Source organism: Callithrix jacchus, chromosome 10, assembly GCF_049354715.1.
Source record: "Callithrix jacchus isolate 240 chromosome 10, calJac240_pri, whole genome shotgun sequence".
Lineage (NCBI taxonomy): Eukaryota > Metazoa > Chordata > Mammalia > Primates > Cebidae > Callithrix > Callithrix jacchus.
Genome location: NC_133511.1, coordinates 81,883,226 through 81,910,027, shown reverse-complemented (window position 1 = coordinate 81,910,027; position 26,802 = coordinate 81,883,226). Strand labels below are relative to the sequence as shown.

Genomic DNA, 26,802 nt, shown 5'->3' with positions numbered 1-26,802 from the left:
AACTCATTGTCTTAGCTTTTATTCGTTTGAGAGTATATTTCACATTTATTTTCGAAGCATATGTTCACTGGATAAAACTTAATTTATTTCTCTTTTTAGCATTATAAAGATGTTCCATAGTCTGCTAGTCTTCATTGTTTCTAGTGAATAATCAGCCCTTGTTCATATTTTTGTTTCCCTGTAAGTAATATGTCCCTTTTTTCTGAAATTTTCTTTATCTTTGGTTTTCAGTGGTTTAACTAGTTTCTAGATGTGGTTTTCTTTGCATTGTTTCTAGTGAATTATCAGCCCTTATTTGTATTTTTGTTTCCCTGTAAGTAATATGTCCCTTTTCTCTTGAATTTTCTCTTTGTCTTTGGTTTTCAGTAGTTTAACTAGTTTCTAGGTGTGGTTTTCTTTGTATTTATTTGCCCTGCATTCTCTGAATGTCTTCAACCTCTTAGTCTATGTTTCTCACCAAATTCAGGTAGTTTTCAGCCAGTATTTTTCTTTATTTCTTTTAAATTGTTTTGGTCTCTGAGTCACATTTTCCTGGTTGTTTGTACAACTTACAATTTTTTATCATATATTGTATGTTGTAGATGATCAACTGTAGATACTCTGTATTTTATTATCTTACTCTGAAAAATTTTAATCTGGGGGGCAAGAAGCAGTTAAGTTATCTGCTGCACACATTAAACTTGTGGAACCTCAGTTTTTACACTGTTAGGGGGAGAGTGTTTTTTAATTTTTAGTCTTAAGGCAAATTCTTACTCCTGACATATAGAATTTATTCCTAAGGAGTTGCCCCTCTGGAGTGTCAGTGGGACGCCCCAGATGTTTATGAGTTCCTTCTAACTTGATAAGATTCAAATTCAAATTCTGTTTTCCTTGCAGTGGGCATTAGCTGAAATGTCTTTTCAGATTTACCAGATACACAGCTCTTTTTTCATTGGGTTCATTTAAGTCTTCCAAATACATGGCAGGTTCAGGTGTCAGCAGCCACCTGTAAGTTCAAACTCTGTCTTCTGACACATTAAGCCAACTAGACTGACTTTCTATTTGGATTCTAGCCACTCTATGCTAAGAAGATCAGAAAGTGTCTTCATGGGAAAAACTATGAAAAGAGAATTTAATTTAGTAAAATGCCTTTCATTCTGGAATGGAATTCACTTCAGTTTCTGCTTAATTTTGGTAGCTCTCAGGTATCTTTATTATCTATAGGATTTTTTTCATATTTTGTTCAGAGTTTATATTTATTGTCTGTTGTAGGATTGGTCTGATATGAGCTATTCTGCCCTAACCAGAACTGGGTTTTGTGATAGAAACTTTTATGCGAATATTTTGCATATATCACATTAATTCTGTCTGACAAAATGTAAGTTTTCATGGACCTTTCTTTCTTAATTCACTGGTAATCATTCAGACTATTTAGTGGTAATTTCTCATTTAGTTTTCCATTTTGATCTCTTCTAGAACATATTTCTTCCATGTTATTCTTCTGCTTAAAAACCTTAAAGATTTCTTAAATTGTCATTCAAGGTGCTTAGCAAATCTGGTCCCTATTTACTTTTCTAATTTCATCTCTTAGTACTCCTCTCTTTTTTTTTACATAAACCCAAGCCATAGCTAGCTGCTTTTTATTCCCTAAAATGTCCTTTGCTGTTGTTGTAACTCTGTGTCTTTACTCACACTGATTTTCTAGCCTGGAATAGTTTCACATTCATTCATACCTGCTGGTAAATTCTTACTTCTCTTTTAAGATGCTGCTTAAGCACCACTTCAACTCTGAAGCCTCCCTAATATTCATCTCTGTCCACCCCAATTGTGTTAGTAGCTTCTTTTCCCTGCTCTAATAGTATTTTTAAATTATTTCTGTTAGCATCGTTTTGCAATTTTTAATTTATGTGTCTTCTCCCATTGGACGAAATTCCTTGAAAACAAAGTACATGTGTTATTTATCTTTGTATACCCCATCAAAATGCCAGTGAAATGTGTCAGAAGTGTTTATTGAATTAATACATAAATAAATTATTACTAGGCACATTATAGAACTAACCAGAGTTCCCCTTAGGGAGAATTTTATGTATGCACCAAGCACTCACTCATTCACTCTGATATCCCTTGGAATTTACCCAGTAAGGGGCCTCTCCAAGGTTAGTTCAGGACCATTGCCAGAGGCTATGATGGTGAAACTGGCCTTCTTTCCAACCCACCTGGAAAAACTCCATTTTGTCTTCTCTTTAAATCATTCAAATCACAGCTTTCTAAGGAGGTATTTGCCTTGGCCATTTCTGTTTTCTCTCTGCAGATTAACTGTCTTTAATCTAACTGAAAGTTCGCCTTTACGCAAATGGAGATGAAGGATGAATTAACCAATTTGAGCCTTGTAGGGGAAGTTGTATGAGCAGCCTCTCCTGAAGAACAGGGACCTTTTCCCTTGAAACCTACTGTGGTGCTGTTGATCTCTTGACCTTTCAGTAACTGTCATTTGGGACTACTGTTGCTGGCAATTAATGACTGTTAGGTCAGCTGGAAAGTAGTCTCCAGGTACTTAGCTGTAGGTCTAGGCTTCTTCTAACTGCTCTTCATGAAAAATCATATGCTGAACTCACAAATGACTCCTCTGCTATTAAAAGAAGAAGCTGCCTTATAGAATTATGAACCATTCCAAGTTCTGGATTCTGCTGCAGACTACTGGCTATTTAAGAATAAAATAGTTGGTTTTTTACACTTCATGATGAATGGAGCTGTATGAAATCATATGATATGCAGATTTTTAAAATTATTTATAACAAAGTGAATTTTAGACTTCAGAACACAGATTAACAGTATACCTTTTGAAAACAATTTATAGTATGCTATAAAAGTTTTCTTTCTGTTTAAAAGGGTTTTCCAAATATACAATTCCCATTTTTACATTTTTGAGCTTATATACACCCATACAATCATATATATTTCTACTGCGACAACAATTCCTTAACCATTTTGTTTCAGAAGCAAAGTTTAGGGACACTTTCAAAATGTTCTTTTGACTTTGTAGCCTCTAATACTTTCTTAAAATTCGGAATCTCGGGGTCCAAAGTGGCTCCTGCCAGAGGTCATCAGTTCAAGGCTAACCTCATAAGCTCAAACTGATTGGCAAAAAAAAAATAAAAATAAAAAATCGGAATCTAAGCTTAACTCAAACCTAGATTGTAAATTCAAGTAATAGATAAGTTGTCAGCTTCAAGTGAAAAAAAAAAGTAATATTGAGAGATTTTTAAAATCAAAATATTCAAGAAATATTTGTTGCAAACATCTTTCTGTGTAGTATTCATATGGACGCCACATAAGTTTCATATGGCACAGTCACTTCAAAAAGACAGAATAGAGGAAACCCTCACATGTAGTTGTGGGACATTGTGGTTTATATTACTGCATTTCCTGTACATTACCCGGGTGTTAACTCAGATATTATCAATCTAGGGAAGGATACACTCCCTTTCCAGTGCTTTAGTGGTGGTGGTGAAAGCAAAGGTGAGACTGTTTTCATATGCAAAGTTGGTTTGTCCTTGTTTTTCATTGACTTTCTAATTAAGGAGAGTGACCTCCTGGGCATAGTTTGCATAGTCATAAGATAGCCTTAGAGTACCACAATTTGGGAGACAGGACAGGCCAGGGGCAAAAATAGGAAGCAGGGAGAAGCAAAAACAGGAAAACATTGAAATGTTTTCCAAGTTACGATTTTGCAGAGGGATCTGAGCACTGCAATGTGTGTAGTGTTAAAAGTCACTGCTGTAGTTGATCATGTATCAGAATAAAATTTAAAAATGTTTCAAACTTTGGCCTCCCTGAGTAAATCTATTCTTCCCAAATCTTGCTTCATCTGATACAACATTTCTAGTTTAGCTTAGGATGTCCCCATTCATTTTGTAGTTCACTCCTTCTGGAAGAGAGATGAGGTGATGCACATGTGATCTAAAGAATTTTCTATTCTTCCTCTTCTTAATTCATGTTTTTGTTCTGTGCACTGTGCTTGAATTTTTCAACTTGTCGAAGCGTTACATGTGAGTCCCAGAGACCTGCTGTGTAATCAATTCCTTGTCCTTCAGTTCCTGAATATAATCTATGATGTAGGAGGAAAGGAAAAGGTTAGAGCAGGCTAGAGGTCAGACTTGAGCTCTGTTCCTTAGAAAAAGGTAGACATTAGTAAAGTAGAAGAGAGTAGTAAGGATATGTGAAGACTGTGGCAGGGTTAGGGTTAGAGTGAGAGATCGGGCAGATGTATGGCATGTCTGGAAGAATCAATTGGTATAGAGTAGAGAATCTAGGATGTTTATACTAAAGCCAGCGTCTAAAAATTCACCATGATCTCTGTCAGTCTTTAGCATAGTAAAACTTCCCATTTACAATGAAATACATATTTTAAACGAAGAAACAAATGGAAGCTGACTGTTTGGTTTTGCCAGAGGTGGAGAGAAAGCTACAACAGTAAAAGCAGTTCTCAAATGTTAATCACCTGTGGCATAGTAGTTAACTTAGAATAATATTGAAATGTTTGTGCATCTGACATTCTCCACAAACCTGTCTCCTTTTATGTGAATGCATGTCAGTATATAAATTGCTAAATCCATGTCAGTTGTAAAGTAATGGCACTGAGGGCATCATAAATTACCATGGTGATCCTCAGGAGAAGACACTGTCATATCTGAATGAGTGTTTCACTTCCAGAGTAATGTATGCCTTCATCTGGCCCAGCAGTCAGCATATTGCCCTGTGTTGATGGATATTGTCAGCTGGAAGCTACACTACATTTCACTGCACAATAAACATGGCTGTCAAACCCATATAAAGTGAAATCAATTTATCCTGTATGGTCAGTGCATTTTAAATGAAATTAATGTACTGTGGGTATGGTGGCAAAGAGGTATCATATTAGTTATACATCTTGGGATCTAAGACTTTTCATGTAAAGGATCATTCTGTCCAGTAGGCCTAAAAGAAGGGCTGTTTATAAAATATGTTATTTCTGCACATTCTTCAGAAAGTAGCCTTTCACCCTCCTTCCTGTTTAGAAAAAAAATTCATGTTAGCTAATCCCACCCCTTTATACTGCCTTTTGTTTGCAGTAAATGATGGCCATATTTGCTAAATAATAGTGCACTATAATGTTGTAATGTATTACTGGCTTTGACACAAATTTCTACATAACCAAGGTATCTAAAAATAGAGTGGAAGGGCAAGAGACTGATTGAATCACATTGGTCCTCCATAATACCTTCACTGAGGGTTTACTTTTTTCAGAAAATAGAAATATTGGTTTTAATGTGTATTTTGCATCTAAACTTCTGGGTGTAGGCATTCCTGTTACATGGTAGAAGCCTTGTCTGAGGCTATCAGTTTGACCACTTTACCTTTAATTATAGAAGTTCTCAATCTGCAGGAGATATGCAGGAGTTGCCATATCACAAAGTGTACATTAGCATATCACCCTAGTAGGGTGCATGAAAACAACCAAGAGCCAAGTTCATTCATTCATTTATTCATTCAGTCATTCATTAATGTAACACATTTTGCTAATTGAAATCCTATGTGCCAAGTACTTCATTGAATCCTAGGAATACAGCAGTGAATGAGACCCAGCCCTTGCTCTATCTTCAAGGAGCTTTCATCTAGTATGTTACTAGAGTCAGCTCTTTGGAAATTATAAAACATCAGGAATTTAGGCATAGTTTCATAGATGTTAAAGAACTACCCTTAAACAACAGAAAAAACAGATCAGGAATCTTGAAATCAATGCCTCTAAATCTATGACTTTTGCATATGAGGTGAAAACCAAATAATCTTTGTTTAATGAATATTTTATTATCTATTATGTGGGAAATCCTGAGGATACAAGAATGAGTACAGCATAATCACTAACTTTAGGTATCTCATATTCCTGAGAGGAGTGGAAAGGAGGGAGATAGTCACATAAATAATAATTACCATGGGGCATGTCTCCTGAAAGCAAGAGGAGTGAGTGCAGCCTGGGGAGCCTCATTGAAAATGCTGTCCCTTTAGCCTAAAGTCCCATCTGGCTTTACTCCCTCTCCCACTCACCTGCTGATTCCTATTCATTCTTCAGGACTCATTTTAGGCATCACATCTCCTAGGAAGCACTAGCTGACTATTCTGTCTGGTGCTCTTTTGGTGCCCTGTTATTGTCAATATCATAGCACCTCTCACCTCCTTTGTTATAATCATCTGTCCTTACTCTGAACTGTGAGCTCCTTAAAAGCATGAGCTGTTTTATTTACCATGGTCTCCTTAGCACCTGGTATAAAACCTAGGTTATAGTAATTGTTCAATTAATATTTTTCATTGAATTAATTTATTCAGTCATGAAACATGTCAACATTGAAGGATAAATGGGATTTAGCATGAAAGAGTAGGAGGGGGTCTTCTAGGCAATGAAAAGAGCACAGGTCAAAACCATATTGTGAAAAAAATTCTATTTGTAGGAAACATATAGAGTGGTTGTGATCTGGGGCAAACAAGTCTAAAATGACAGGTAAAAGCATGCTTTTGAAGAAAGGAATTACAGCAGCAAAGTTTGCCATAAGGTAATGTCATTCATTGCTGCATCATCACCTAATATTGATTATAGTAAATGTGGTAAAATTAATTCTTAGTATGTTTTTGAGGGCTACATCAGAAAAGCCTATAGAATTGTCATTTGAATCTGCCTTCTACTTCCAGGAAGTCACTTAGAAAATAAGAGGAGGACCTGAGAAAAACAGCTGACCCAAGCTGTGTGACGTTATCCACGTAATAACGCTTTCCACTCATCTTGTTCTTCCTGCCCTGACATTACAGGAAGTAAAGCAATGAATGGCTCTGCAGCTAAACTTCAGCAGTATTATTGTTGGCCAACAGGAGGTGCCACTGTGGCTGAAGCACGAGTCTACAGGGATGCCCGCGGCCGTGCCAGCAGTGAGCCACACATCAAGCGACCAATGAATGCATTCATGGTTTGGGCAAAGGATGAGAGGAGGAAAATCCTTCAGGCCTTCCCCGACATGCATAACTCCAACATTAGCAAAATCTTAGGTGAGTTCCGAAGCTAAAGCTGATCTTCTCTGCCGTGAGTCCCATAAGTGCCACCAGGGTGGGAAGCAGGGGCATAACTAGGATCCTAAGGGAGACTGGGGGGCACAAGTTAGATGAAGATCAGCCAGCTGCCGCAGGAGACTTTGTAATCATCTGTGCCTCCCCCACCCCACAACGTGGCATTTAGGTTTGGGAGATATTATATCCACCAGGTGCCAGGCAGCACTGGCTAAACACTTATTTTAGAGACAAAACTATTTATAGTATGTGTTAATACTGGGAATTTAGCAACTCTTGAGAGGTCACAGGAATCATGGAGACAAGCTGTATCTCTTTTTACTGTGCAGTTCTCTTAAATTCATACGTTGCTATAAAATACTCATAGACTCTACAGTTTTCTGCTTTAGTGTTCTTGGGTTCACATGTCCCACTGAAAGAATTCATCAAGGACTAGAAACCCAAAATGGTGTGAAATTCATGGAGTGCAGAACAGTGCCTCTGATGATCACTTTAAAACTTGTAAAATAAATCTACATTTATTTTAATAAGATATGACTAGTTCAAATTTCATAGCAGTGAGCTGAACACACAAATGACAGGGCAGAGGCCCATTTTGTGGTAAATTGCCAGAGTGAGTCTCTATTTCTCAGGATTAAACTCAAGCCTTGTTCTGTTAGTATAGAGCTTGCCTAGTGCAGATTGTACAGTTTGGAATTATTGTGCTCAACATGTTAAACATATTTTATTCAACATGCAGCATTACAGTCAACATGTTTCCTCTTTAAAAAGGAAAAACACAGAAGGCACTGTTCTACTTAAGCTGTCACAATGTGACAGAATCTCAAAGGAAGCCATTTAAGAAGCTGAAAAACATTAGAGACTTAAACTGTGGTTTTAATTTTTTAAATGTTTTGTTCAAAAGTAATAAATATTTAACCTGAGTAAATATCAGTGATCTGGACATGCAGAGATACACATGTTTTGTCACTGTATAAATAATTTAACTTGATTCTGAGGCATTTTAAGGCAGTGACCTCTAACAAAAATTTAAAATATACATAAGCTCAAATACTGGTGAAATGTTAAAAAATGTTTTTCTTTTTTTCTTTTGATTTTCTAATTTCAAAATGGATACTAAATGTCATTACAATTAAGTGTGGTTTTTAATTTTAGAGCTTCAGAGTTACGCATAGGGATGTTATTCTTTTGAATGTAAATACCTTTCAAACCAAAGGTTCCTAATAGACACATTTTTTTTTCTAGTTAAACGACATTCTAAAAGAGAAAAAATTAGGCTTTCTGGTCTTACAGTTTTATATCTAACTTTGAGATTTTCGTATTTTTCTGCCCTTTTAGTATCAATATGTGTAAGCTTTCAGATAGGCACAGAACCTCTCTGTTTCCATTTTGGCAGCTGCGGGGAATCTATATTATTGGTGTGCATTCTGTGAAAAAATTATTAAGAATATAGTAAGTATATTCATTAAAATGTAAACTTTTAAGCGCAAGCATTTCAAGAGCACCAAGAATTCTTTGTTAATTGGGGCTATAAGCTGCTGGAAGCCAGCAGAACACAGAGAAACCTATCTGCATAGATCATCTACACAACTTTTGCACAACCATCAGGAAAGAGCAGGGATGGATGTGCTATTAAAGCAGACCAGGATATTGCTGGCTGCAGAGAGTATTTGTACAACTTTTCCATTTGTTTATGTATGAAAAATCTCCACTGAAGAATAGCTAACATCCAGTCTGCACAGCTGTTACCGCTTTATTCACCAGCGAGACACAAAAATGCAATTTGATACATGTAAAAAGACACATCCCCTCTTTGTCAAGTGTTTAGATAATTCTTTATAAACAATATTAGAGGATTGAATACTTATCCTTCTCCCTGTATAAACCGTATTAAAAATTTTTGTACTTTTATTGGTACAGCTTTGAATGAGCGTTTATAGTACTTGAAAGTGGTATATATAATTCCAATGGTACCTTCCGGTTCTAAAGCTATAACTTCTTAAGTAGAGCTTAGGTTTTTTAATTACCTAGGCCAGGGGAGATGTGTACACAGTAGTTTTTTATATATGGAAAGGTTTCAACATCTGCTGACATCTTGTCAAAGGATAGTTTCGCTAAAGATAGTTGGAGTTTGGGAGATGTTTAAATTTCTAGGACCAAGAAAGATGTTTAAATTTCTAGGACCTGAGAATCATGTCATGCTCAAAAGTGTGCTTAGGAGGTTTAGCCTTTTAAGCTTGTTGAGAGGATAGACATGTGGATATGAAAGACCTTGGTGTAGGCAATGATCTTCAAGCAGCAAAGATATATTTTAAAACACTATAGTAGCATCCGTCTTAAACTATTGAGAGAAATAATACAAGAAAGTATCATATGCAAAATTGTTCTTTGCAGTATAGTCTAAAAGTCTAGGTGGGAAGGCCAGCAATATGTGGTAATTGGAGCCACCCAGCACACAGATGAGTGAAGTGGTGTGAAGGTATATCTAATTGTGTTTGCCTGGAATATGTTGCCTTGACTACTTTGGTACTTAAGGCTATTTTTATTTCTAGGATCTCGCTGGAAATCCATGTCCAACCAGGAGAAGCAACCGTATTATGAAGAGCAGGCCCGGCTAAGCAAGATCCACTTAGAGAAGTACCCAAACTATAAATACAAACCCCGACCGAAACGCACCTGCATTGTTGATGGCAAAAAGCTCCGAATTGGGGAGTATAAGCAACTGATGAGGTCTCGGAGACAGGAGATGAGGCAGTTCTTTACTGTGGGGTAAGTATTCTTGAATTTAGCCACCTGGGCCTTGCTTTTGCAGTAAGTAACTGTAGGATGGCTACCAGCAGTATGTTTGGGAAGGAGATTAGGGAAGGAGGAGGTTGTGACATACTGAAGGGGTCTGGCCATGAGAGTCTTTGCTGTGTAGTAGGGACATAGCCTTGCACCATGGCTCCTATTCAAATCAAGCCAAACCTGGAACAGCTCACTCCCAGCTGATCACTCCTGTCATTGTCTCCCCAGCCAATTTAAGATGCTCAGTGCCCACACACAGAGTTTCTGGTAGTTTATTTAAGCAGACATAGAGAGGAAAAAAAGATCAAAACTAACCTTAAGAAATCCCCAGAAGTTTTCCAGCTTCTCTGGGTGTGCTTCTGACTCTAATCACAATAGTCTGCTTTTGTTGTGGGATCTACCACAAGATAATTGGCCTTGACATTGGTTAGAGGACCTCATTTTTGGCATAAGATCCAGAACTCCTGTTGCAGTAAATTACTCTGTGGTAGGAGAAGTAACAATGTGTATTTTCTTGCTTAAATCAGAAACTAGACATGCTTTTGATATCTTCAAGTCTGATTTCATGTCATTTTGTTTAAAAATTAGGTAACAGATTTCTGGTATAAATTTCGACTTGGCTGACTGGCTGTCTGCATTCAAAAGAGGCCCCTCGTAACCACAGTAGTCAGGATAAGTGGGGATGCAGAGTGTAGATTCTGGCATATCCAGACCTAGAAGCACAGCCGGGTGGCAAACCCAGAGGGCCATTTGAGGCACAGACCTGAAGCAGCTGGACTCAGGGTAGGGAAACACTTAGGAAAAAGCTTGAGAGAGAGAGAAATGGAGTAAGCAAGAGGGAAGCTGCATTTGCTGTGAACTTAGAGGAGAATTGAGGAGCTGTGCTGTGCTAAGGAACTAAGAGAGCTTCACTTGAAGGGAGAAAAAGAGATATCTTAAAGGAGAAGTAAAGAGCTATTTATTTTTTAAAGCACTCAAGAGGTAACCCCGTGGAACAAAAAGTTGGTTTCAGAGCAAGTATTTAAAAGGAATAGTAAATAGACTAGGAAAAACAAAGCCAGTGAAAGTAGTGTGGGTCATTAATCTGTGCAATACACTGTGGTGTTTTGGGGAGGAGTGTGGGCTTTGGAGTTTGACTCCTGGGGTTTACATACTGACTGTCCCATCTACCTGGGCAAGTTATTTAACTTCTCTAACTTCTGTTTTCTCATGTGTAAAATGAAACCAATAGCAGAAGCTATCTTGTGTGATTGTTGAGAGGATTCACTGAGGCAATGCTTTTAAAAGTACTTTATATAGTGCTTAGTACAATATCAATAAAGGTGAACTCTAGCATTATCATTACTATTTAATATGTATTTATTATCACAGAAAATGATATTTTATATCACACCAGATGATCAATGAATTTCTTTATACCACAACAGAACCTCTTAGAGGTAGAGAGAAGCTTAAGCCACTTTATTATTCAAAGATCCCAGTATGTTAATAATGAAGACATGACAAAATAGGATTATCAAATTCCTCTATATTATAAATGTTTGCATTTGTAAAGGTAGTGCTTTTAACGTGTAAAAGTGCAATGCAGTATAATTGGGTTATTCAGATGATAATTAGAGGTTTTATGAAAAATACTAATTCATAGTCCACTTTAAGATTGTGTGATAAACATTCTCTTTTAATCCTGTTAGTACACCTCTAAGATAGTATATAATCTCTTTTTAACAATCCATAGTTTAAGTTTGAGACCTTTTGTGATTCCTCCCCTTTTCCCCAGTAGTGTTCCCTGTGTATGTAGTGATACATAGTGGGGCTGTTTCACCAGTCTGGAAGGCGATGAAAGGTACTGTTTTAATACCTTGACATAATACTTATTTGAAAATATGAGTTGCAGTGACTATTGAATTTAGTTCCCTTTACTAAAGGATACATTAAAACAGCTCTGGATCAAAATACCACAACATGTACCAGTACATGTAAAATAAAACAATAGCATCTATTATTTATTGACTACCTGCTGTATACTAGAATTTTAGATATATAAATCACATAATTCTCTAAATAAGGTAAAGAAATTGAGGTTTAGAGAGTTCCTATAGCTACAGAAAGGTGACAAAGAGCAAAGGTTCAAATTCACATCTTGGGCCCCCATCATGCCAAGTGACTGAGGAACTGTCCTTATCACTTTGTCTCAAAATATGACTCATAGCCCTATGGTGGCATTTGTGAATGTGGCTGTGCCATTTGAGCAAGAGTTCTTAGCACTAGGAAAAAATGAAGTCTCTGCTTGTGGCATATGGTGCATAAAAAGAGCTTTGAAATTTAGAGACTAAGTATGCTGCTCTTGTTCGTGTAGGAGAGTCCTTTATGGAAGGATCAGTTTAGACTGCAGAATAGGGCTACTGAAGTGCAGACAATGATCAGAATGTCTTACTCTTTGATCTCAATGCTGAGCGTTTTCCTCTGCTCAGGTTTGATAAAACTTTCTATATAGAACGAGGTGTTATTTCTGCTTAAGGATTTGTATTCTCTTTTAAGTAGCTGTAGTTGATAGATTATTAACTTCCTGAGGTTTATCTTTGGATATTGATCTTTATTAGATATGAGGTTATTATAAGAGTAGAGAGAAAAACAAACAAAAAATTCAAATATTGCTATTGACATCTTGATGGAATGGGTTGAGATCAATTTTTATAGCTGATTTTGAAAAGACATGCATAAATTTCAAGCCAATAAAAGTGCATATACTGCTAAACATTTTCATGCATTTTACTGACTACACAACTGTGGCCGATGAGTTATTTTTTTTTTATTACTTAGCTATTTTGAAATGAATTTATCAATAATATGGAATGGAGCAAAGTTAGCTCTTGCCTTGGTTTTAACCGCTTCGGTTTGCAGAATAAGTATCAGAATATTGTAATAATCCTGATAAGTGTACTATTAATGTAGAGGCAATATTCATTAGGGTACATATAACTACAACGATGTCTTCCCAAAAAACTATGACCAAATATACTTATTTGAAACTTATTTGGTAATTTACCTATGAACGCATAGAGAATTATGCAGGTACATTCAGCCCTCCACATCTGTGGGTTCTGCATCTGTGTATTCAACCAATTGTGTATCAAAAATATATTTTTTTAATTCCAGAAAATGTTATATTATTGCTAAGTTACACTGTGAAGCTAGGTCTACAGTGGTTGCATCTCTATGGAACATGTACAGACTTTTATTTTCTTGTCTTCGTTTCCTTAGCAATTCAGTATAACAAGTGTTTACATAGCATTTACATTGTATAGGCTACTATAAATAATAAGATTGTTTAAAGTATATGGGGGATGTGTGTAGGTTATATGCAAATACTATACCACTTTATAAAAGGGACTTGAGCATCCTCGCATTTTGTTATCTGTGGAGGATCCTAGAACCAATTCCCCATGACACTGATATAAAACTACTATAAAATATTAAATTTAGGGCTACTTTTTGAGCAATGATAAAGATACATTATTGAATACTTACTGTGTGGCATATACTCTGCTGAGTAGATTATACACATTATTGCAAATACAACAAATTTACAAGGTAGGCAATATTATTCCCACTATACAATTGAAAAACACAATATTCAGAGGTGTTAATTTGTCCAAGACCTCACAGCTAGTTAGTGGCAAAGCTGAGATGTAAACCAGTCTTCTGTGAATGTGAAGTATGTGTAATTTCTACCAAAGGATATTGGTAAGGACATGACATTATGCACACAGAGGCTGTACAGTGTAGTAGTTAAGAGCATCAGTTCTGGAAGCAGACTATTCTGGCTCAAATACTAGATCTGCACCTCCTTGGCTGTAGGAACTAATACATGGCAATCTTTATTCCTCTGAACTCACCCTTGCCTTTGGGAAGCATTTAATCTCTCTCTACCCCAGTTTCCTCATATGTAAAATGAGAATGATAATACTGACGACATGACACATTCAGGACTCTTCTTGAAGACTGAGTAACTTAATATTTATAAAGTGTTTAGAACATTGCCTAGCATATGAAAAGCTCTAAATTCAAGTATATATTATAATTCTAGAAAAATAATACCGTGTCCCAAGTATATATTCTATATTATACTAAAATAATTATTTTCAGTGCCTTGTGCTGTAAGTGATTTGAAAATTTGCCATTTTAATCTTAGTTTTAAAAAGTTTTAAATAGGATTGCCTATTTAAGACACTTACAAAATACAATTAAATTAGCATGGATTAGCCATTATTTTTAAATATTGTCCTCCTGTAAAGGCCCTGGATTAGAAGATTCAATAGGTAAAGTGAACAGATTACTATAATTTCTGTTCCCTCCTGCAATATCAGCTACAGAGGTATATGACGTATAGGCTTTACCTCCTAATGAAACAAACTTCCTTGCTTTTATTTATACACTTTGAAGGGTCTAAATGGTCAGCAAACAATGGGGCTTTGCCAGCATAAATATGTAGTTACTTTGTAATTGGCAAAGCTAGATTACACTCCAGAAATACTCCTGTCATTTGGAAGTCATGTAGCAATGGTGGGCTCTATTTTTACTTAGACTGGGAGGAAGGGTTCTTAACTATCTCTGTTCACATCAACTGCATGTGTATACTTTTACAAACATCTACAAATTTTGTTTTGATGTGCGCATTCATTATTTGTAAAGCCCAATACCTGCCAGCTATTCCTGTTTGTGAAATCTGCAGTGTCTGAATTTCAACTTTGAAATTGATCTATAAAGGAAGGAAAAATGCTTTTTAGGAAAGTAATTTCTGATAGACATAGCTTGAACCTCCTGGCTGGGTTTCTTATTTTGTTCATTGATTTGTTAGTCAATTGGTAAGGGCCTATTTGAAACCAGCTATGTGTCTAGCACTTTACTAAATTAATACAGTAACTGAGACATTATTTCTGTACACATGAGCTTCAGAGAAATCAGTAGTTGGAGAAGCCAGATACATACATGAATAGATTAGCATATAATAGTGTGTTATACACACACACACACACACAAACACACACACACACACACACACACACAAGACATGGTACAGCATTGCATATAACATTTAATGAACTGCTAATCTTAATTTTATAGACAAGAGCAAATAAACCTCAGAGGAAAAGAGATTATTATACGTTATGGCCAAGCGTGGAACATTCTTAAAGAAGGGACTTGAAGTTTGGATTGGTCAGACTTATGGGAAATCAATTCCTGCTTTTGCATGGAGGAGAGCATGAATATGTGGGGGGAAATGCAGATATATTCAATTGTAAAAAAAAAAAAAAAAAAAAAGGAAGCAGCTTAAGGCTTTTTCCTGGCAGTAAAGAAAATGTAAGATGGGTAGGGTGGAGCAAGATTTTGGAACCTACTGAAAGCCAGGTTTCTTCAGTTGTAATTAGCTATGTACAGTTAGGTTTTTTTTTTTTTAGTCTCTTTTTTATGCCAATAATGATAATAAGAGAGCAAGATCAGCATGATGGTTAGCTTCTGATTTTGCATCCACAGAATTAGTTGCAACTTCGTAGGGGCCTCAAATGTTACATACCTCTAAGCCATTGTAGGAGTCTTCTCTAAGTTCTGCTTGAACTATTCCAGGGCTAGAGAGCTCACTACTTCCCAAAGGAGCTAGTTCCTTTGTGGAACATCTCCTAATGCCAGAAAGTTCTTTTCTATTAACTAAGCTGAAATCTGCCTTCCTGCTACTTTGCAGGTTGGTTCTAATGCCCTTCTTTCATGTCTCTAGAGGACAAATCTCCCCTTTATTTATGACAATAACCATGCAGGTGTCTAAAGATGGTTATTTTCATATAGCTAGTCTCATTATATCTTTTCTTCCCTAGAACAGATTACCTAGGATTTTCATTTATTTTTCTCTCATTTACTAGTTCATTCATTCATTCATCCTATGTATTTAACAGATATTTATTGAGTGCCCCTGCGTTACAAGCATTGTCTGGGTTCTGCAACTGTGTCAGTGAAAATTTTTGTCTCATAATGCTTATATTCTGATGATAGAAGTCAAAAAAGCAAACAAACGACAAATAAATAAATAAATAAAAATAGTGGGAAGTGCCTTAGAACGAAGTAAAATAGTGAAAGGGGTAGGAAGTTTCAGAGTATGGGGTGCAATTTTAAATAGGGTGGTCATGGAAAACCTCACTGAGAAGGCAACATTTGAGCAAAGACCTGAATAGTTAGGGAAATGTAGGCAGAGAGAACAGCAACTGCAAAGGTTTTGAGACAAGATTGTGGCTAGCTAAGTTCCAAGCAGAAGTAAGGAGGCCAGAATGGCAAGAGCAAAGTGAGTAGTTAGGAAGAGTAACAGAAAACACTTGTAAGCCGTGGTCTTCATAACAAGGACACAAGTTATGAAAAGACTTGTAAGCTATTGTGAAGTGAGATGGAAAGGCATTGACAAGTTTTAAGCAGAGGAATGCTTTGATATGTACATCTTTTTTTGTTTTTTTGAAATTATAGAGTGGTGTTTAATCAATGGTAGATTTAAAGACATAATCTTTCTTTTTAAACATTTTTTGGAATTAATTTTAGATTCACAGAAAAGTTGCAAAAAATAGAACAGAGAGTTTCTGTACAACCCTCACCCAATTTCTCTAATATTATCACCTTACATAACCATAGTACAATGATCAAAACTAGGAACTAACATTGGTAGAATACTATTAACTAAACTATAAGCCTTATTTGAATTTTACCAGTTTTCCATTTGTGTCCTTTCTGCTGCGTGAGCCTCCCTAGGATCCCACATTGCTTTTAGTCATTATTCCTCCATTGTCTCTTCTAATTTGTAACCATTCTTCAGTCTTTCCCTGCCTTCCATGATCTTGACACTTTTGAAGAGTGTTGATTGGTTATTTTGGAGAATGTACTGAAGGTTTTCAAAGGAATACTCTGCTATGTTGAGAAGTTTCTGAAGGGAGAATGGCCTGTAGCAAGGAAACCAGGCTCTTACAATCAACCAGATTGGAGTTGATGGTGATTTGTGCCATGTTTGTAGGGGTGGGGGTGGAAAGAAGTAGATGGGTTCTAGATGTATTCCTGAAGAAGAACCAGTAGGATTTGCTGATCAGTTGGATACAGGATTTGAAAGATACACAGTTATTATGGATTGGTCTGCCCAACTGGAAGGATGAAGTAATCATTAACCAGGATGCCCATGAGAGGAGCAGGTATGTGGGAGAATGATCAGGACTTTTTTGCACTATTAGGTTGAGACAGTGTTTAGACATCCAAAGGAAATAAGCAGTTATATATATGAATCTAGAATTTAGGAGCGAGGGGCTTACTGGAGATATAAATTGGGAAGTTGTCAGCACATAGATAATATTTAAAGCCATGGAATTAGACAAAATCACCAAGGGAATAAGTTTAGATAGAGAAGAGAAGAAGTGCAAGGACTGAATCCATGAGCACTTCAGTGCTTCGATGACAGGGAGATGGGAAAGAAGCAGCAAGGGAACTTAGAAGGAGCAGCTAATGAGATAGGAGGAAGACCAGGAGTGTGTGGCATCTGAGACAAGTGAATAAAATGTTTCAGCAAGAAGAAAATGATCAGCCTGCCTGTGTTATATATCTGGTAACATGAGGACCAAGAACTGACTTTTGGATTTAACAATGTGAAGATTATTGATGGCGTGACCTTCATAAGCTCTGTTTCAGTGGTGTATTGGGAGTGATTAAGTGGATTTAAGAAATAATTGAGTAGAAGAAATGGAGAAAGGCAACTTTTCAAAGAGTTTTGCTTTAAAGGATCAAAGAAATGGAGCAAGAGCTGGAGGGGGACATGAGCCAGGAGAGAGGTTTTGATTTTGTTTTTTATGGTCCAAGTGATTATAGCATGTTTGGTGGGATGCTATACAAAATTAATGATTCAGATGGGAGAGACAATTGCTGGAGAGATATCTTTAGTAAAAAACTAACAGAAAGTTTCAGTGCACAAGCAGAGGAGTTAGTTTTATTTTGGATTATGGACTGATTCAAAATATAGGAAGGCAGGCAGAGAATGGGGCACAGATACAGGGAGGTCGGTCAATGTGACGGTGGGAGTTTGTGAAAAGTTTCTTGTGATTGCTTCTAATTTCTCCATGAAATGGAAAGCCAGGCCATTAACTTGGAGTGAGAAAGGGGGAGAAGAAGTTGAATATTTGAGGAAAGTTAAGAAGGTAGGAAATAATTGTCTAGGAGACTAAAAGAAGGAATGGGATAGGAAAATGCTTGACATGATTGCTGAACAGCACCAGAGGCCTATTTGAAGTACAGAATTGTAAATTTAGAGACCAGTAAGTATGGCAGTGTATTTTCTTCAGCTAAGTTCTACTGTGTGGCGAAACAGAGCGGGCAGAGAGTTAGGCTGAACTAAAGTTTGCGTTTTGCTATGTATGTCAGGGCAGTGAAGGTGGGTTGAAGGATCAGGAAACTGTAGCTCCTTAGATGGGGTAGGGGGTGAAATCATAAACTGGTTACTAGAGGGAGAAAACCAGAAAAGTAAGATGTGGTGGTCAGAGAGTGGGATATTTAAAATTGAGATTAGGGAGGAGTGACAGATGAAAATGACAAGGTCCACTGTATGACAAGAGAGGGAGTAACTAAGATAGGGAAGGGGTCAGATTATCACAGTGGAAGGGAGGTCACACTGAGATAGCCAGGTGTTGGAATGAACATCTACAGAGACAGCAAAGTCATCAAAAATCATGGCAGAGGTAATGTTTATAAGACGGCAACAGTGAGCCAGGAGCTAACATCTTTAAGGCATGAGGGGGAATGATCAGGCAGTGGGTAGATAAAGGTATGAGTAGGTGACATAGTCTGGTGACATGAGATTCAAAGATGAGATTTTTAGGATTGAAGGATTAAAAGGAAGGTCGAAAGAGGCAATGAGGAGCTGAGAAGGGAGCTACCTCACCTCCAGGCCCATTCGTGTGGGGGGCATGGAAAGCAAATAGCCAAGTCTTATGAGGGCCTTAGGGAGACCTGTGGCCGAGAGAGAGAGCCAAGTTTCAGTTAGAGCAAGAAGGTGAAACAGTTGGGTTCCAGAGGGTATAATGGAAATATTTCGGGCATTAGAGAAAGGAGGGAGTTATGATTAGAAAAAGGTTTATGCAGAACCAAATGTTACTCTTTGGGGACTTTTTCCTTTTTAAACATTTCTTAGAAGATGTCAACATTTTCCCATCTCAGATGCAAAAAGTTATACCCTTCTTTACAGTTATATGGTAAAGAGGAAGTCCTCTCTTGGCCAGGCTTGTGAACCAGAGTATTGTTTTACCATGTGTCATTAATTGCCGATTCCAAATGGCTCCTGTGGGCTGGCACTCACAGAAAGTCCAGACCATTACCTTGTCATTTCCTTGGTGCACTCACCCACAAGACCTAGGACATGCTTATGCTCTGTGAGGTTGCACCAGCTTCCCAAAGGAGGAAAGGAGAGGGAATTAACATTGGGTTGTCAACTCTATAACGTAATGCTTTGCATATATTTTTACTTAATCTCCTTCATAGTCCTGTCAAGTGTGATTGTTCTAATTTAAACACAAGGAGAGGCAATATTGATGAAAAGAATTAGCCTGCTCAAGATCACACAGCCAGTAACTGAGGCAGGTGCGATTTGAACCCAAGCCAGTCTGACTCCAGAACCTGAGGCCTTTGCACCATACCACATAACCTTCTTCCCAGAATGGTTGGTGAGGCAGAAATCATCTCTCACAGAGATAAGTTCTCACTCTAGCATTTATGTACCTTGAACAATTATATGTGAATGTGAGACCCTTAGCAGAGCTGAACTCCCTTCATTTCCTCAAGGTGGGGAGTAACCCCTGGGTTTTAACCCTCACTGGTCTTTAGCACTGTCTGAGGGCTTAAAACAGCTATATCTATCTCTCCATCAGTGAAGACTAGGCTTTTGAATATCATGTATCTCACTCTCACTCTAGAAAGCAAATTGTACAGATGTTTTATTTGCTTATTTATTTTTAGCATTCCATTACCAGCTTAAAGTCCAAATACCCTGAACTATGTGGAGCCCAGTGTAGAAGATTTAGATTCTGATTTAAATTGCTAAGTATTTTTCTGATAGTGTGAACTTGCCTTTCTCGCCCTGATCTTGAATTGTAGTAGAGAATTTGTGACACAGGGAAAGTTCATCTCCTGATTATGGTACTTGCGTGTCCTTGAACAAACAGCTTGAATTTTCTGAAACTTAATTGGTCACTTCATGTGTAAAAGAGGGAAAATGATACCTACCTCTCAGACTTATTATGAGGATTCAAGAAGATAATGTAAAGACATCTAAATATAGTTCCCAGTACATAATAGGAGCTCAATTTAAATTTAATCAATATACCTATACATGTAGATATTATGATTAAAATACTGCAAAAATTTAACATCTATTCTTTTTGAAAAGAAAACATATCATTTGATAGTTTGTTTTTATGCAGTTTGTATTATAGATCAGCTTGCCAATATGAGAAATCTGTAAAATGGGTTAACATTGCAGTAAAAGCTTTCACTCGACACTCATAGTGTATTAAGGCAAAAAATATTTTATTGCAGTTATCCAAATTCAGTAAAAAAGTTAATGAGGCGGTGAGGTGAGGTGGCTCATGCCTGTAATCTCAGTATTTTGGGACGCTGAGGTAGGTGGATCACCTGAGGTCAGGAGTTCGAGACCAGCATGACCAATATGGTGAAACCCTGTCTCTACTAAAAATACAAAAAATTAGCCAGGAGTGGTGGCATGTGCCTGTAGTCCCAGCTATTTGGGAGGAGACAGGAGAATTGCTTGAACCTGGGAAGTGGCGGGTACAGTGAGAAGAGATCACACCACTGCAGTCCAACCTGGGTGACACAGCAAGACTGTCTCAAAAAAAAAAAAAAAAAAAAATTAATGAGGCATTCAATACCTTGGGAAGGTTAGCATAAAATTTAATTTGTGTTAATTTGCCCAAAACTTACGAAGCCAGAAGTATACTGTTTTAAAATTTGATTCAGTAAGAGGGAAACTAATATATTATATGATGTTTCTATACATAGATTTAGATTGCGCTATTATCTGCTTCCTTCAGGCAACCAAAAAACTCACCATGAGAATCATAAAAACTGCATCAATGTCAGGTGCTTAGTGTCAACTAGGTGCTGACAGACTCTACAGAAGTCAGGTATTTTTATGATATATAGTGAGCTTAGTATATCTGCAGATTGAGTATCTATAAAGGAAAGAGTGACGGGATTCAAGTCAGCTGATAGCTTAGATTCACATTCCTGCTCTGCTGGTTATTGAATGCAGGGCTTGAAGCAACATCTGATTTTCTTCATCCGAAAATGGAAAAAATAACTTATGGGGTCATAATGTTAGTTGGGTAAGGTGATATATCTGATAATATTTTATACGTTATGTTAGGGATATGATATGCCTTGTGGTGATTGAAAGAGGTTGCTAAAGACAGCGTGAACAAGTATCTCACACAGTGTTTTTAAACCACCTCCATCCCTTCTCCCTCTGCCAGGCTGGAGGGCATGCAGGTCTTTGTGAGAAAATTATGTTCCTTCTGGACATGTCAAAGAATGGCAGTTAACTAAGCTACTTCTTCATGGATTCTGGGTATTTTCCTGTTTGAATGAGAGGGATAGAAAGTTTCAGTGGTAATGTGTAGGGTCAGTAAGAATTGTCCAAGTGATGATTGACCTGAAAAGCCTTGAGTACAAAAGTGGAAGGACCTTCCAGAACTTCCCTGACCCTGGCTTTGATAAACATATGGAAACTGAGGCTCTGAAAGGATAGTTACAATGACATTTTAAAACAAATGTCAACTGTAATTTAAAATACTATTTTAGTCATAGCCTCTGGGTTAGGTAGATCTTTTATTCCTGTGTACCAGTTATAAAGCCTCAAATGAAGTTGAGAGACAGTAGTCATGTCTCCCTGCAGAGGAAGAGAGTGACCTTCACAAAGGGTCTATTAAGTTTATTTAAACTATGGTAACATTATAGAGGAATGAACTGGTGTCCAGACTTGGCACCCTCTGGGATCTAGGGTGAGGCCCCGTGTCTGGTGTCTACTCAGCAACTCTACTCTGTTGAGTTGCTCTTTACTCCTGGCTCTGTTAATCCCAGCCCCAGTTCCAGCCCAGGGCCTCAGCAGTAATGACATCCAAGATGATCCTTCCACAGGGATTCTTCCTAACAAGTTCAGCCATGAAAATATGTAGACATTTACATGAATAACAAATACATGCTTTGCTAAATCTCACTCTTTGGGACATACTAGGTCCCTTGTCATCATGATTTATCGAGTTCTCAAACCAAGGTGAAGGCACAAACTTGCTTAATAGTGTTGCTATAATATGTTTCATGCCACTAGTTTGATTTTCAAAATGTGCTGGGAGATTTTCAAAAATTATCTTACATGCAATTTTGCGGAATTCACTATATCATTTGTTCCTAATGCTAGGTGTTATCCAAGCTTTGCCATATTTACCAAGTTAAAAGAACCCTGCCTTTATGTTGCAAAATCGTCAGTAAATTGCTCTATTATCTTCTTTAACTCCTGACCATAGCCATCAAGGAGATTTGCAGGACTCCTCCAGGGAACACCTTTGTGTTTGCTTAGAATGTTATTAAACATTTATTTAGGAATTGGAATACACCCCTTATACTTTCCAAAGTGTAAGGGGTGTATTCCAATTCTGTACAGAGCACATATATAGATATTTCTCCCTTGTCTTATTTTGTTTTTTGAATCTATATAGGCAACAGCCTCAGATTCCAATCACCACAGGAACAGGTGTGGTGTATCCTGGTGCTATCACGATGGCAACTACCACACCATCACCTCAGATGACATCTGACTGCTCTAGCACCTCGGCCAGCCCGGAGCCCAGCCTCCCGGTCATCCAGAGCACTTATGGTATGAAGACAGATGCCGGAAGCCTAGCTGGAAATGAAATGATTAATGGAGAGGATGAAATGGAAATGTATGATGACTATGAAGATGACCCCAAATCAGACTATAGCAGTGAAAATGAAGCCCCGGAGGCTGTCAGTGCCAACTGAGGAGTTTTTGTTCGCTGAATTAAAGTACTCTGACATTTCACCCCCCACCCCAAGAAAAAGTTCTTAAAGAGCCCGCATGCATTTGTGGCTCCACAATTACATCAGCAGAATGGTCTTAATTGTTTCGTAAAGTGTGAGACAGATTAAGTTTTCCCTGATTTTTCATGAACTTGAGTTTTTTGTCTTTATTGTTATTGTTGTTGTTGTTGTTGTTGTTTTAATTTAGGTGAAGACATATTAAATATGAGACACCAGGACTTGAAAACTTATCTCATCCCATAGATGTCTTACAAGTCTTATATTTTTGTCTTACTTTTTTTTTCTTTTGGATGTTGATAAAGGTTTAAGTTACTGTTTTAGATGGGGTTAAACATTCTCACTCAGGTATGCTGTGCCGGCCTACAGGTTGTGAATGTGTTTTTATTCTGAATTATCTTAGAAAACAACTGAGGATTTCATATTGTGAAACAGAACAAGTCCACGGCGTGTGCAGCTGCATGTAGAGCATATTCAAAAGGCCTCAGAATTCCAGTTTTCCATGTGTAGAGTTAAACTTTGAATGTGCCAAACTTTTTCTTAACTTTTGGATCTTAATATTTTGAAAGTCTTAAAAGAGACACTGCAAAGTCTTAGACAATCTTTGGCATCTTAAAATAAAAGAGAAAACCAACTTTTTTTTTTCCAGAAAATGGTAAAGTGCTCAGGAATCTGGAGACAAGATATTTTAAGGAATGAACAAGGTTGCCACAGTGCATGGACCCAATTGTGTTTGCCTGTTGACGTGCCATCAGTGCATGATGTGGTATGACGTACACACACCAGAGCGATCGCCACACCAGATATCGACAGGGTGGTTTTCTCTGCCTGAGACCACCTCTCACTACATCCATTATCCCTTTGCCTTTAACCCTGACATTCAGTCTTAACACATCTTCTCTTAAATAATTTATTCATTCCAGAATGTCAAGGGTCCACTTACTATTTATTTTGTTAAAAAATTGTTGGTGGCATTAATTTAATAATTCTTGTTTTTCACCCTTTTTCCCCAAATAATTTTTTAGTCCTTTTCACCTCCTTACCTTGTGTACATAGTGATTTTATGCCCCCAGAACGCCTGGAAGCATTTCTGAAACCAAGATACTATTAAAAACTTATTATTGTTTTTAATCATGAGTATATATCTGGCTGCAGGGCTGTGTATTGGGAGAGAGGTGTATAGTCTTACACTTAAACAGGTATGCCCCTGAGGTTCACTGTGACCTCAAGTTTTTGCCAGAATTTTCCCCTAATTCGGTTCACGAGTGGTAGGGTCTGCATCTTCGGCATTTCCCCCTGAATTCCATTGGTAGCAAGGGTCAACAGTGGTGACTGCCAGGCAGGAGAGTCCTGCGGCCAAACCTGAGCCCCAGGCTTGTGGGCCATGCAGAAGTCTCAGTGAAGCTGTCCTGGGCTGGCACCTTTACACTGAATTGCCTTGTCCCAGCTGGCACATCCAGGGAGTTCATTGCAAAATCTCCAGGATGCAAGAAGCCATGTGATAGCCTCAGAGCACAGATAGTGGCAAATAATCATAATACATCTAGAAAATGAAAGAAAACCATAGGGGAGGAGAAGCGGGGGAATACATTCCCTATATGGGATGTTCCTACTGTTAACTCTGGGGAACATATAGCTCCAGGGGCAGTAGATAGGTTCCTCTGGCTGACTCTTATCTGTGGCCACATGGGGACATACCTACATGTGAACAGGATGAACTGCATTTGTCACACAAGGATTTCTTTGGAGACATGCTGCTGGGTGGGAAGCAGTGAGGTTTTATTCCCCATCTCCTAACTACAGGGAGCTCTGCCATGCCATTTTGACCTTCCTGAAACCAGGACGGGTTGCCTATGGGGGGGCTTCACCCAGAGAGGTTTAGTGGGAGAATGTCAGTGAATGGGACAGTTCATCTCATGGGACAACCCAGAATCTGATCACCAGGACATAGGAATGGCCCCATCAGATTTCTTGAGCCATTTTGTCACTTGGAAGAAAATAGTGTACCTTCGTATTTATTTGAGTGCTCAAGGCCTACTAGCAATAAACAGGTCTAGCCAAGAAATTACCAGCTATGCCATTAGCTGAGAGTGCTCTCTATAAGCTGATTAAGGTACTGATAGGAATGTTTTGTTCTTCATATTGGTTGGGGATTAGAAATTTGTTTTTGTACATTTATTTCAAATGAGGAGGAGGTCTTTTTTTCTAAAAAAAAAACTGAATATTTATTATTGTCTTACTGATTTCTTTGATTTATATACCTCTCCTCCTCTGTTCACTCTCGTTTTTTTTCTCTTTCTCTTTGGCTTTTGCTTGTGCTTTCTCTCACTTCTCTTATTTTGTTGCATTGGTAGAGTGTTGTATGGCTAGTTTTGTATTGTATGTAATTAATTTTGCACAAAGGCAAACATTTAGCATAGTAGGTTAATTTTGTTTGTTTTTATGACCATGCCAAAATAATATTCTGGGCTGGTGGAGAACAAAGGACTGTTCTTTAGGACTGAAACTTGATTTTGCTTGTAGTAAGTAAAAAAAAAAAAAAAAAAAAAAACACACACACTCACAGATGTTGTTTCGTAAGTGTTATAAGCACTGGATATAAATGGTATTTTTTATCACTTCTGACTAATGTGAAACTGTTGTACGAAAACTACATGAACAAAAGTCATCTGTTTCGACTCGTGTGGGCTTGCCTCACAGTTGCCGGATTTGAGTCATTTTTATGTCTTGTTATTTCATTTATTTATGCAAAATACATGTGTGTATGAACACTTTGTTTTAGCTCCAGCTCTGCCTCAGTACTGGGGTTCAGTTACTTTTAGCCATGTTCTTAAAAATGAAAGGCTATTCAGGAATGATCTGATTGTAAACATCTCTTTCATTGGATCAAACAGTAATGCTGTATTTGAATCTAAATTTTGTGTATAAGCAGTTTATTTATTAGCCAAGTTTGGCTCTAAATATCCATGGAAATTAAGAATGACAATCATAGGGATCACTTCATTTTATTTTCAGTGGGGCTTAAACAAAGTTTTTATGACTTTACCATCTCATTTTAGATTTTTCTAATTGTGTAAATATAACATAGAAATAGAATTTATTTTTGGTTCATGAATTCTTAGTGAGATATAAGTTATGTATTTCCTTTTTGTTCTCTATCCGTAGATGCTGGTCCAAACTGAAAGTTGATGAGTCACTGTGCCTCATGGCAGTAGTGAGTTATCAGTTACAGTGAGAGAGCAGTGTTCAGCCTGCAGCTGGGACAGGCTTCACCAGGGTTCTCATGCAGTTCAGAACCCACTGTCCACAGATTCAGACATTTCCCAGTTTCTTACGGAAAGTTGATGATTGGACATACTAAATTTCCACTACAGCTAGGAGACAGTTTGCTTTGTGAGTCCACATAAATCTTCTAAGGTAGTTCTGTGACCATTTAATAGCAAGAAGCATGAATGCCATTATGAAAGCAAAAATCCACCTCTGAGATTGGCCATTATTAAAAGTTCCACCATGTCAGTTTGGTGTCAATAATATTAAGCAACCTTGCTTTTGCTTCCTATTCCATAGTATCTTCAAATCTAAGATAAAAAGTATCTCCATTTTGTTAAAGAACACACAGGGTCGGGGTTCTCCTTGTTACTTAGAATTGGAACACTGGCAGACAATCCTCTCCTTAAAAAAAAAAGGGCGATATGGAATAGAAGGGAAAGGAGAAAAGAAGGAAGGCAGGAAAAAGGAAGGAAGGGAGAGAGAAAGAAAAGGTCGCTTTGCGGAAGTGAGCCGCCAGGCCGACAACTTTTCTATTTCATT

General features: G+C 37.5%; 1 protein-coding gene across 50 annotated transcripts in view; it reads left to right on the top strand.

Annotated features, from left to right (window-relative positions):
- Positions 1–25,543, top strand: part of SOX6 (SRY-box transcription factor 6) — a 705,491-nt gene extending 679,948 nt beyond the window's left edge. For 43 of the 50 annotated variants that reach the window (XM_078340670.1, XM_078340651.1, XM_078340627.1 and 40 more), the window contains 3 exons: positions 6,820–7,053; positions 9,624–9,840; positions 22,653–25,543. In XM_078340670.1, the coding sequence (XP_078196796.1) occupies positions 6,820–7,053; positions 9,624–9,840; positions 22,653–22,956 (755 nt within the window). In that variant the 3' untranslated portion in view covers positions 22,957–25,543. The remainder of the gene's footprint in view (positions 1–6,819; positions 7,054–9,623; positions 9,841–22,652) is intronic. The other 7 variants (XM_078340665.1, XM_078340663.1, XM_078340667.1 and 4 more) reach the window with 1 other exon arrangement.
- The last annotated feature ends 1,259 nt before the right edge of the window (positions 25,544–26,802 follow it).